At 36.3% G+C, this 13,961-nt stretch overlaps 1 protein-coding gene across 2 annotated transcripts in view; it reads left to right on the top strand.

Moving 5' to 3' along the window:
• rgs3b (regulator of G protein signaling 3b) overlaps positions 1–13,961 on the top strand; it is a 47,363-nt gene that overhangs the window by 2,516 nt on the left and 30,886 nt on the right. The window contains exons 3-8 of one of the 2 annotated variants that reach the window (XM_082169667.1): positions 68–234; positions 11,328–11,378; positions 12,372–12,430; positions 12,816–12,910; positions 13,238–13,306; positions 13,614–13,674. In XM_082169667.1, the coding sequence (XP_082025793.1) occupies positions 68–234; positions 11,328–11,378; positions 12,372–12,430; positions 12,816–12,910; positions 13,238–13,306; positions 13,614–13,674 (502 nt within the window). Of the gene's footprint in view, positions 1–67; positions 235–6,962; positions 8,202–11,327; positions 11,379–12,371; positions 12,431–12,815; positions 12,911–13,237; positions 13,307–13,613; positions 13,675–13,961 lie in introns of those variants that run through there. The other variant, XM_082169668.1, reaches the window with a different exon arrangement.

The following is a 13,961-nucleotide window of genomic DNA, read 5'->3' on the forward strand; positions in this document are numbered from 1 at the left end:
GTCACATTTGATTCTGATGGAGTTTTTCTCAGTTTCTTCAAATTGTTTCATCCTGCAATTCCTGCAGTCTCAATGCTGGAAGGCCTGCTGAGAGGAACTGGGGGAAAGCTGTTAGCCAAAGTTCATCAGCTCAAGTTAAAGTGGCTTCAGTGGTCAAAACTGCTGTAAAGAACAATACAGAACCTGCTCGCAAAAAGAGGAGGAAAATTCACCCGTCTGGTTTTGAAGGAAAAGGTAAGTGATTATTTATCTCATTATATTTGCAGATTTTTGCAGATTTTCTCTCAGACCTATTAGTCAATGTCGATAAAGCATTAATTGTTGGAGATTTTAACATACACGTAGATAATCCAAATGATGCGTTAGGAGCTGTGTTTACAGATTTATTAAATTAATTTGGGGTCAAGCAAAACGTCACCGGACCAACACATCGTCTTAATCATACACTCGATTTAATTATATCACATGGAACCGATCCAACCGATATATATATCATTCCACAAAGTGATGAAGTCACTGATCACTACATGGTAACTTGCATATTACGTACTGCTGTAATATGTCATGCGGCGTCGCGTTATCAACCAGACAGAACAATCCTCCCATCCACCATAGATCATTTCTCAAATTGCTTATCTAATCTGTCTCAGCTGCTGCCTGAACCCAAACAAACAGATGAACTAGAAGAACTAACTAGCACTATGAGCACCATTCTCTCTAGAACATTGGATGTGGTTGCACCTATTAAATTAAAAAAGGTCAGAGAGAAAAATAAAGCACCATGGTATAACAATACTACGCATGTTTTAAAGAGAGAAACCCGTATTTTAGAGCGTAAATGGAAACAAACTAATTTAGAGGTCTTTAGAATCGCGTGGAAAGATAGTATGTCACGTTATAAAAAGGCCCTAAAAGCGGCCAGGGCTGAGCACCTCCGCAAACTAATAGAAAACAACCAAAACAATCCAAGGTTTTTATTTAACACCGTGGCTAGACTAACAAATAAACAGACGTCACCCGAACAAAATATCCCGTTACAGTTCAGTAGTAATGATTTCATGAACTTCTTTACTGAGAAAATAGAAAGCATCAGAACCACAATTGTAAACGTTCAATCTTCAATTGCGCCTTATAATTCAGCTTCAATTATCACCCCGCAAGAACAATTACAGTGCTTTACAACTATAGAACAAAAAGAGTTAAATAAACTTATCACTACATCTAAAACAACAACATGTTTATTAGATCCTATACCAACTAAACTACTGAAAGAAGTGTTACCTGTAGTGGAAGAGCCTCTCCTCAATATTATTAACTCGTCTTTATCTTTAGGTCATGTTCCAAGAACATTTAAACTGGCAGTTATAAAACCTCTCATTAAGAAACCACAATTAGATCATAATAATCTAGCAAATTATTGACCCATTTCAAATCTTCCATTTATGTCTAAAATATTAGAAAAAGTGGTGTCCGCTCAACTGGGCTCTTTCTTGCAACAAAATGATATCTATGAAAAGTTTCAGTCTGGATTCAGACCGCATCATAGCACTGAAACTGCGCTCGTTAAAATCACAAATTATTTACTTTTAGCTTCTGACCAAGGCTGTATCTCAATACTAGTTTTACTTGATCTTAGTGCTGCGTTCGATACTATAGATCATACATTACTCTTAGATCGACTACAAAATTATACTGGTGTTCAAGGACAAGCACTAAGCTGGTTCAAATCATACCTATCTGACCGCTACCATTTTGTCTATTTAAATGGAGAAAAATCGATCATAACTCCAGTAAACTATGGAGTGCCGCAGGGATCTGTGTTAGGCCCTCTGTTATTTTCAATATATATGATGCCACTTGGAAATATTATAAGGAAACATGGAATTAGTTTCCATTGTTATGCTGATGACACTCAAATATATATTTAATCACAGCCGGATGAAAACGCTAAATTTTCCAAATTGACAGAGTGTGTTAAAGATATAAAAGATTGGATGACGCGTAATTTTCTTTTATTAAATCCAGACAAGACAGAGGTAATACTTATCGGTTCAAAAAACCGCCCACAAAACCTCGCACAATACAACTTTAACATCATAGGATGTCCTGTTACTTTATCCTCTACAGTAAAAGACCTGGGTGTTATACTCGATTGCAACCTGTCTTTTGAAAATCATATTTCATACGTTACAAAAACAGCCTTTTTCCACCTTAGAAACATTGCTAAGCTACGTAATATGCTATCAGTTTCTGATGCAGAAAAGTTAGTTCATGCATTCATGACCTCGAGACTGGATTACTGTAATGCTTTATTAGCTGGTTGTCCTGCATCCTCAATAAACAAGCTACAGTTAGTCCAAAATGCCGCCGCTAGAGTTCTTACGAGATCAAGAAAATATGATCATATAACACCGATTTTATCATCACTGCATTGGTTACCTATAAAGCTCTGTATTAATTATAAGATATTGCTACTGACTTATAAAGCCCTAAACGGCTTAGCTCCAGTCTATTTAACGGATCTTCTATCGCGCTCTTTAAGATCACTAAATTCAAGGCTTTTGGTCATACCTAGGATATCCAGAACCACCAAAGGAGGGAGAGCATTTTCACATTTGGCTCCAAAACTCTGGAATAGTCTTCCTGATACTGTTCGTTGCTCAGACTCGCTCTCCCAGTTTAAAACTAGATTAAAGTCGCATCTCTTCAGCCAGGCATTCATATAATCCTACAGTTCAAACTACAATCCGGCCTCTAGCTCATAAATGCCAGAGGAGAACTGGCCCCCGACTGAGCCTGGGTTCTCCCAAGGTTTTTTTTTCTCCATTAGGTCACCTGATGGAGTTTTAGGACACCATTAGGTCACTTGATGGATTTTTTCGGTTCCTTGCCACTGTTGCCTTTGGCTTGCTCAGTTGGGGATATTTTGGGGATATTTAATTTAATTTTATCAATCAATAAATTCCTCTTGAAACAAACTTTGTTGTATTATTTTAATTTAATACTGTGAAGCTGCTTTGATACAATCTGTATTGTGAAAAGCGCTATACAAATAAACTTGACTTGACTTGACTTGACTTGACTATATATTAACTAACTCATCCAGAATTTAGCTTAGTTGTTTCCAGACCATTCTGATGGAGATGCGAGGATAATTAAACATTCACTGACATTGTGCACCGTATGCCACTAGATGGCAGTATTGAAATGCTAAGACCAAGCCAATCTTTCTTTGAATCTTTCTTTCCTTCTGCACAAAGAAATAATTCATGGGGTATTCAATCTTTACAAGACTCAGGGACCCCCATCCAGACTGTAAAATTGTATAATAACTTTAATTAATGGCTTCAATAAACATTATTTGCTTTTTCAAAAACAGATTATTTATATACTACGAAATCGTTTTAAAAAGTATAAAATAAATCCTATATGTTGTATATCTGTCCACAGACTTACAAAAAAACAAAAACAAACATTGTACACTACCTTTCAAAATTTGCAATCAGTAAGATTTTGAAATAAATAAATAAATTTATTCAGAAAGGATGCATTAAATTGATTAAAAGTAACAGTAAAGATCTTTAATTATAATGTTACAAAAGATTTCTATTTCAAATAAATGCTGTTATTTTGAACTTTTTTTATTTATAAAAGAATCCTGAAATATAAATGTATCACGCTTTCCACAGAAGTATTAAGCAGTACAACTGTTTTCAACGTTAAAAATCGTAAGAAATATTTCTTGAGCACCAAATCAGCATATTAGAATGATTTCTGAAGGATCATGTGACACTGAATAATTCATCTTTGCCATCACAAGAATAAATTATTTACAATATATTAAAATAGAAACCAGCTACTTTAAATTGTAATTATATCTCACATTAACACTGTTTTTACTGTAGTTTTGATTAAATAAATAAATACAACAGTTCATTCAGGTTGTTGAATCTGATTGGCTGAGAGCCTTTTCCAGCCAAGCGATATTCTACCAGTATTACCATGGGAATCGTTTAACCGTTTGTATCACTCCGCTTGCAACATTTTCACAGCGAGTGTCATGGCGGATGAGCAAACCACCATCATTTTACAAATTCTAGTGTTATTGTGTCAAGGAATGTAGTTTTAAGAGTTTATGAGAATGTAGTTATTTAGACCTCAAATATGTGACTTATATATGTGTGATATATAAATAGCGCCTATTTGACAATTTGTTAAGACGTTTTTGGAGATGTGAGCCCTTACGAAAAATAAGTTTATTCAAGTGTGCTATTAGTATAATTCTTTCAAACTAAAAATAAGTATACTTTGAGTATACTTATTTCTCCGAAATATACTTAAAATTGCACTTAATTATACTTGACTTATACTGACAGAAAAGTCTTAGTATATTTGGACTACTTGTACTCAGTCTTTTGATCGAGATAGATAATACTCTAAGTATAATAGGCTTGTAGCTGTGTAGACTCTTTTAATTGAGTAGCCTATTAAATACTTTTTTCACAGTTTTACAAACCTCTTATAAACCTACATTGTTTGTTGTTTGAAAATATTGATTTATAAAGAAAACAGATATGTTCCTATTAATTCTGGGTATCTGATTTTTTGTGTAGGGCGTCCACTGGTAGTGTACAAACTAATTTACTTCAAATCTACTCTTTCCCCACCATTGACTGAATTTTCCAGCTATCTATGTTTTCATGGAAGTGTACTTTCATATACTAAAAAAAATTGCTTAATCTATATTCCTATAAGTTCACTTGTAGTATAGTTTCAGTACAAACGAAAAACTTATTTGTAAACTAGTTGTGTACTCAAAATTTACTACTGTTACATTTAAAGTATACTTAAAAGTATACTTTTATGCTCTAAAAAGCGGGCCAATTTAGTCCCAAGTAGTATTGAAACAGTACACTTACAAGACGTAATAATATTTTATTTAAATAACATGCCGTATTTGGTATTGTGGAAGGGTCTGTTAGTGATTGTGATTTTGACTTCAGTGAAAGTTACATTGTTGCGCCATTAGATGGCTGCAAAGACTGTCTTTATGAGTGAGTAAGTAGCAAATACTTTTGTGTTGAAAGGGACTGAAACAAGGATGTAAACAAGGATGTTGTTTTTACTTTAAACAACACCTTAAAAGACATAACTTACAAATGCACCGACTAGCACTCTCATGGGAAATCCCCTTAACTGTTAAAAGGACAAAGACAATGACAATTGGATCGGTAAGATTTTTTATGTTTTTTAAAAGTCTCTTCCTCTCACCAAGGCTGCATATTCGATAAAAAAAGAAAAAAAAAAGAAACTTGAGTAATGATGCTGAAAATTTAGCTTTGATCACAGGAATAAATTACAGTTTACCATATACACATAGAAATCAGCTGTTTTAAAATGTAATAATACTTCACAATATTACTGGTTTTTGTTTTGTTTTTTTTAATCAAATGTTTACGAACTGCTCTGAGACAAGGTTGAGATCCAAATACAGCTTTTAATAATGGGGCAATCCAGACGTAATCCAATATACAAGCAACAGGTCAAAACACAGGTAGGCAGTCCAAACCAACAAAACACACAAGGTTGGGAACAAGGCAAACGGGTAATCCAAAGGCAGGCAGAGAGCCAAAATACATGGAACCAGAGAAATGCTCAGAAATGCAGCCAACATACAAGACTTCGCAGAGAACTAATGAATGAGGGTTTAAGTGTAAATAGGCTGAGACTGACAAGGTAATGAGACACAGGTGGATGCAATCAGGGATGATGCATCCATGCATCCACCGGACTGGGCAGTGAGTTATGGGAAATGTAGTTTGTGAGGAATGACAATAGTCTGATGTGGAGTGCCCTCTGGTGGCTCTCAAGGGCACTCCAGCTGGTGACCATTACACAAATAAATGCAGACTTGGTGAGCAGAAGAGACTTCTTTTAAAAACATATATATATGTATATATATATATATATATATATATATATATATATATATATATATATATATATATATATATATATATATATATACACTACCGTTCAAAAGTTTGGGGTCAGTAAGATTTTTTAATGTTTTTAAAAGAAGTATCTTCTGCTCACCAAGGCTGCATTTATTTGATAAAAAAAAAAAAAAAAACAGTAATATTGTGAAATATTATGACAATTTAAAATGACTTTTTTATTTTAATATATTTTAAACTGTAACTTTATTCCTTCAGTATCTTTTTTCATGCAATTTTCAGCATCATTACGCCAGTCTTCAGTGTCACATGATCCTTCAGAAATCATTCTAATATGATGATTTGATGCTCAAGAAACATTCATTATTATTATCAATGTTGAAAACAGTTGTGTACAATTATCATTTTTTAATTCTTTGATGAATAGAAAGTTCAAAAGAACAGCATTTATTTAAAATAGAATATTTTCTAACATTATAAATGTCTTTACTGTAACTTTTGATCAGTTTAACTCATCCTTGATGAATAAAAGTATTGATTTATTTGATTTCTTTCCCCCAAAAATAAAATAAAAATTCTTACTGACCCCAAACTTTTGAACGGTAGTTTTTAATGTTTCAGATAAATGCTGTTCTTTTGAACTTTCTATTCATCATAGCATCATGAAATAAAAATGTAAATAACTGTTTTCAACATTGATAATAATCATAAATGTTTCTTGAGCATCAAATCATCATATTATAATTATTTCTGAAGGATCATGTGACACTGAAGACTGGAGTAATGATGCTGAAAATTCAGCTTTAATCACAGGGATAAATTACACTTTACTGTATATTCACATAGAAAACAGCTGTTTTAAATTGGAATAATATTTCACAATATTTTTAATCAAATAAATGCAGCCTTGGTGAGCATAAGATACTTCTTTTAAAAACATAAAAAATCTTACTGACCCCAAACTTTTGAACGGTGGTGTATATATATACATATATACATATACAGCAAAGCTTTGGGGCTTTTGGATCCAAAAAAAGTTCATACATTTAACCATCCCTCACAGATTACAAGATTTGTTTTAAATTAATTTATTTGGAATGAGATAATGGCTAAATTCATTTGACTAAAAATCCTGCTTGTTCTGTGCCATCTGTTTATTGTTATTTTTGTCTGTCGATGTTGAGTTGCATGCATTTTCCATGGCTCTCCCATGCCAGGGAACAAAGCTTAACACCATGCTTTATGCAGTCAACATGGTTTTGCTCTTGCAGAGGGATGTTTACTATTCACAGCCACATGATGGCTACATCAGGGAGTTGGTCAGCATGATTACACAATAGCACCAAGTCGCTATTCTTATTTCCCTTGTGTTCTACAGTAAAACTTGTTAAATAAAGATTTAACCTTTGGAGAAAGGTAGTTTCATCCAGGAATTAATGAAGCTCTGACTGTTTGATTTCCTGTTGTGTCAATGAATGACTCACAAAGATTAAAGTCCTTTAACAGACAAGAACAAAGGCTTCACCTTAATACTGCTTTTATTGTTTTCCAAGAACAATCATGTATTTCAGATTTCTTTCTATAAAAAAGAAAAAGACACATTTGTATTTTATAGCTGGAGTTATATAAAGGGCATTTGACGATGACACCTATCTCATATTGATGTAATGTTTTGTCTATGTTTTTTTGAGTCAAAGTCCATGGTGAGCTCATTGCTCAGCAGATCTAAGAGTTTGTGTACTGTTTTATGTTTTTTTGTTGTTGTTCCAAATATATATATATTAAGAGAAACCATGATGCAACTGATCTCAGATCAGCACGAAGGGCAACCCCATTCAAAGGTTTTGTTTATAGGACAGCAGGTGGACTTTCCCTTCCTCCCTCCACACACCCCCTTTCACATGGTCTATGCTGCTCTCTGACCAATCATAGCTCGTCCTGTCTTATCAGCTATTCAAAATGAAAGGCGGTTGAAATTTATGCTTGTTTTCTCCTGCTGTTCTTTATCCTCCAGTGGCAACATATGCATAGTGGCAGTTAACCTCTTGAATAGCTGTTAGGCATCACATCTGAATTCATTTACTAGATTTCTGACAATTCATGTGTGATGCATGCAATTTGGGACATTTTTAAAATCAGTCAAACTGTGGTTGTACTATAACATGGATTGTCAGAAGGCGCAGAAAGTGAGACTGAGCTGTTTAAGACAGTGGCAGAGATCATCTTTTCTTTTACAAACTCATGGTGAGTCTTTATTGAGCTGCTGTGTGTGTGGATATTTTCAGAAGCTTAAATAACATTTAAAAAATGCGTAAAGAGTTACTTTCAGTTTTAAATATTGCAAAAGTATCCTAAGTTTATACCCATCTGAAATTGCCTCACTTTTAAAGATTCATATTTTTTTCATTCCGCTTCTTATTTTATTGAAATTAGCATGCAAGTTTTTGCAAATGGGAAGGAGCCAAATGTTAGCTCGAAAGTTTGGTGTTGGTAATTTTTTTTATGTTTTTAAAAAGAATAAATTCACCAAGTTTGAATTTTTATGATAAAAAATACAGTAAAAACAGTAATATTGTGAAATATTATTACAATTTAAAATAACTGTTTTCTACTTTAATATATTTTAAAATATAATCATTCAGTCAATTTGTGGACCACTTTAAGTCTTTTACGGACCCCCAATAGTCTACGGATCACAGTGTGAGAACCATTGATCTAGCTGATAAAGACTTAGTTTTGTTTGACTGCACATGACACAGTGTTGTGTAGTGTATCTGATGGCCAGGCTTTGCTGCAGGTCTGGAGGAAATATGTGTGTCAGTGAACATATTAGTTAAACAGAAACGTAACACTAGCTGCTGCGTCAGGATTTTTGACTCATATGGTATGCTCTACTAATTTGGACTTGCCATTACACCTGTAAATTCGTGACAGGTTTTCTGGTCCACATGCGTGGATGTTTTTATGAAAAAGACTACAGTGAATTTAAAAGTTATTTCCCATGTATCCACAGTCATGGAAAACCTTGAATGATTAAAACGGTTCTGTCCTGGAAAAGTCTCTGAAAAAAGAATTCCCTTTAACATTAACTAAGATTAATAAATTCTCTTGGAGTATTGTTCATTCTTAACCCATGCTAACTAATGTAGTTAACTAATGTTAACAAATGAAACATTGTAAATTGTTACCAAAAATATTTTAAAATAGATAACAGATGTTCCCTATCAGTCAGTCACTTTCAACGTTTGTCAGAAGTGAACTGACGAATTGGGATCTCGCCTGAGAGTCCAATCACCTTCGAGTGTAAACAAAACATGCCAATGGACATTGGCCAGTGATATTTGCATCACGAACCACACCCCACAAAGCGGGTTTGAATGGAAGCATGCTGAACTCACCCATTCAAGCTTTTTAAGATTCTGCTCTGCAATTATTGTTCGAGTGTGTACAACGAACCAGGAAGAAGCTCTTCAGAGAGTGTTGGTGTGACGGGGCGCGAGTGGTGGTCGCTTCTAAAAAAGCTATCTCTGGATTCATGCAGTTCTCCTAAAAGAGTATTTCACACACTGCAGTGCAGACTGCCTGAAGTGGGTCTTGCACGGCATGCAACACCTGTGAGACAACAGCAGCTCTGGCTGCTAAGGCTTACAGTGCTGCTGGACAAGCCGCCTGCGTGTGCAAGTCTACCAGGCCAAAGCACTGACCGCCCCCTGTGGTAAAAAAAAAGAAGCAAACGCTCCAGCATGGCTTCGTCCCCAAGATTGGTTTGCATCAATCGACCTGAAGGACACGTACTTTCATGACTCGATTCTCCCTCGACGCAGACCTTTTTTATGGTTTTCGTTTGAGGGACGGGCATGTCAGTACAAGGTTCTCCCCTTCGGACTATCCCTGTCGCCTTGCGTCTTCACAAAGGTTGTGGAGGTCCTCTGAGGGAGCACGGTGTTCGCAATCTCAACTAACGAACAAGCGTGCTCAGTTAGTGCTAAACTGCCTAAATTCATTCAAGGGCAGGATGGAGGTTCCACTGAAATTGTTTCAGAGACTCCTGGGGCATATGGCATCCGCAGCCACAACCACGCCGCTCATGTTGCTTCTTATGAGACCGCTTCAGCACAGGCTACACGGCCGAGTCCTGAGATGGGCATGGTAATGCGGCACAAACAGGGTGGCAATCACACCAGCCTGTCGCCAGACCTTCAGCCCATGGTCAGACCTTGCTTTTCTATGGGCAGGAGTTCCCCTAAAGCAAGTGTCCAGGCATGTTGTTGTCTCAACAACCGACTGGGGTGCTCACTCCACTTGGAGTGTTGCCTTTTCCTGGGCATTGGTGCACGGCGCCTCGCTGACAGACATGTGTAGAGCTGTAGGCTGGGGGACACCTAACACGTTTGCAAGGTTTTATAATCTCCGTGTAGAGCCTGTGTCCTCCTGTGTACTGGCTACGAATAGCTAGTAATTGGGAGGACCCGCTTGGTGTCTGTTTGCAGCGCCGCTCCCTTCCTAGGATGGAATACGACAACTGGCGAACCCTGGATGGAGTTCCTACAGCCCCCTTGGCACTCAGACGTGGTGGAGGAGTCCGACACTAGGTCTACCACTCGTGTGTATGCCCAGAAGGTGAAGGCCTAGGTCAGAAAAGCCCATGTGTTGTGATTCCCCTACGGCTGATCCCACATGTGTATTCTTCCACGGTACTGCTTCCCTGTCGGTGAGCCCGTGCCTTTCCCTTGGCAGAGCCCGCTCTGCTGTCTCTGCTGGTATTGACTTCACCCAAGCTAGGCTGGATCTACCACAGAGACCTTCCATATGTAGCACTGCCCTAACGGTCAGTCCATATGTGTAACTCCACATGTTACCTCCCTACGGGCAGGATGTGGTCTCCGTAGCGTCCCCTTCTGTTTAGAATAGCCACGCTTTCCCAGTGTCTCACTGTTTGGGTAAGAAGGAACAGCAGTGATCGACTCTCTCTGCGTTAAAGCCCTGTACTTTCTCCGCCCCAGCAGGTGTGAGGGAATTAGGCAGCTCTCAGGGCTCTCAGGCGAGATCCCAATTCATCAGTTCACTTCTGACAAAACGTCTCAGTTCCCTCCTTCAGGGAACAGGGGTTAAATTAGTAACCTAGATGTTTATATTGTAATAATATTCCACAATGCTTTTACTGTTTTGTAATAAAATAAAGGCAGCCTTTAAAGGTGTAAAAATAAAGGTGAGCATAAAGCATAACATTTACTGACCCCAAACTTTTGAACGGTTATTTATTTATTTATTTATTTATAGCTAATTTAAAAAAAGTCAAAAAGTCATTATTATTAGTTGTATTATGCTGTGTCTGTGTATAATTTTTTTTTTTTCTCCCATTGACCACAGGTCAACTCAAACTGACAGTTACTCCGGGAAGTGGGTGGCTCTATGTTCAAAGTAAGCATCATTGTGAACAGATTTTGTACTTTGTACTTTTGAAGTTTAACAGTTTGTATGATTAAAATAAGATCAACATGTGGTTGTGCCTGCACTTATTTAATACAGGAAACTTTCTTTCATACATTCATAAACAGTGTTGGGGAAAGTTACTTTTTAAAGCAATGCATTACAATATTGTGTTACTCCCTAAAAAGTAACTAATTGCATACGTAGTTACTTTTTATGGAAAGCATTGCGTTATGTTACTTTTACGTTACTTTTTCTCATCTGGGCTGGGCTTGCTTGTTGGTTTTTTTAATAACAAAAAAGGCTCTTTCACACCAAAAGTGAAATGAATAAGCCTCAGGCTAAAGGAAATTTAATTCATGTCTATACTGTAGATTTTTACTTATTAGTATGGTTGAATTGGATCATTGAAGGTCAGCAGCAAAGAAACTGATTAATAAAGTGAATTTAAATACATAAAGTATATTTTGTGTAATTTAACATATTTTTGTTATTATTTTTATTTATTATTTTTAATTAATTTTAATTATTGCAGTTTTATGTAATATCCAAAGTTTGCATTTCACTGTTTTAATTCATTTTGAGGAATACTCAATCTGTTTTTGTGCAATAGAGATGAGTAAATGCATGCTCAAATTTGTCTAGAACTACAATAACCACATTTAGACAGCACACACAAAGGCTATGCACCTTACTCCTGATTTCTCTCAAATTGTGGACAGGAAAGGTGTCAATAAATGGGAGAACAAAGTAACTTGCGTTACGTATTTGAAAAAACTCTATTTTCTTGTAAATTTAAAAGTAATGCGTTACTTTACTAGTTACTTGAAAAAGTAATCTGATTACATAACTCTAATTATTGTATTGCGTTACCCCCAACACTGTTCATAATTAATTAAATGATAATTTAATTACTCATTTTACAGCATTTCAATTCAATTACAGCATTTTTTTAATCATGCTATCATGTTTTTTTCTTTAAAGTTTTAGAGGCCAGAGGACTCATGGGAAGAGAGTACAGACCATGTGACTCATATGTAAAGGTGGGCATTTTGACATATGCAACCTGGGTTTTGTGCAGGCCGTATTTTGACACATGAGGTCATGTGACTGCGAGCCTCATAAAATAAGTCAAACCTATTTTTCTCTCAGCAGTGAGACAGCAGTAACTTTCCCGTTCCCTGTTGGTGATGATGTGTTATTATTTTTGTCATTATTTGTCGCATAATCCTCTGTGGATGTCTGCCCTTGAAATGAACCTGTTTTCATGTCAGCCTGAACAGGTTTCAGGCATGAGAAAGCATCAGTTGTGTTGGCAGCTGTCCACTCAATTCCTGATTCAAGTGTTGATTGATTTTCCCTCTGAAAATGGTGAATATATCCGCTAGCAATGTTAAACTAGTGCACTTAATAGATTATTTATTCCAGATTTGCATGGCTCCAGATGTGGACCACAGCAAGCGATGGAAGACCAGGACTGTTCTAGACTGCAAGAGTCCTGTTTTCAATGAGACATTTATGTTGTGAGTGATTCTTTTAGAGGTTTATTGTTCGCTACCGACTGAGCACTTGTAATATTGTGTTTAAAAAGAGGAAGTGGAAGAGTGTCGTGTTATCTTATAGTAGAATAATTGATGCTAAGCCTCACGTGCTCTCTAACACCTTGTCTGACAGCATCTATCTCAATCAGCCTTTTCAACAGAGACTTTAGGGCTGGGTCTCCTGGCTCTCTCTTGTTAGCTGAAAGAAAGGCTGTCTTTTTCAAGTCTTTGGAGGAGAAGGCCATTGTGTTTTTGGATGAAGCTGGACATTGATGAATGAGCTTTTGACGTGTCGCATTTATGTTGCAGAGATGTGGATGAAGACGATCAGAATAAGAGGTTATTGTTAACAGTGTGGAATCGCAATCGAACTTCCAGGTAGGACCTTACCCTTTTTCACTCACATGTTGATTTTCTACATTAATACAGTTGTAAATAAAGGCTAGTTATATGTGTACCATAAGTACAATTATTCCTGTATGTATTTTATCTTCATGCTGCAAAAACCACATTCACTCAGTACAAAATCAATATGTTATTGGTTGGTTTTTCTACACCAGCAGTCTCACAGGGCAGTGAACCTGATCTAAGTAGGGTTAACTGAATGAATATCATCATGATGTTATCAGGAGTTCAAAAATTCCCGCCTGTTGTTGTGTTTTAGAGTGTTTGATTTTGCCCACAGGCGCAGTGATTTCCTGGGCTGTATGAGTTTTGGTGTCAACTCCCTCATTACCTCAACTAAGGTAAATATCCTGTTTTAAAAGCAAAATGGAACTGCACACTCACTTTTTTGCTTTTATGAAGTTTTCTTCTCTAACCTGCACCTCCAAAAGATGTGCGTTTGCTCCAATCCATTGTTAGGGGAATATCCTGTTGTTAACATTTACCCATAGCGATTTTACCCAGTCTAGTGCTTTGAAAATCATTTGGATTTTTATTTTTACCAATATGACAGAACATTGATTCATGCTTTAAGAGGTTACATAGGCTACAATTTACAGTAGTGCAATAGTTATTGTTTTTTCTTTGT

This window comes from Leuciscus leuciscus (genome assembly GCF_965113295.1).
Source record: "Leuciscus leuciscus genome assembly, chromosome: 5".
In the NCBI taxonomy this organism is placed as follows: Eukaryota; Metazoa; Chordata; class Actinopteri; order Cypriniformes; family Leuciscidae; genus Leuciscus; species Leuciscus leuciscus.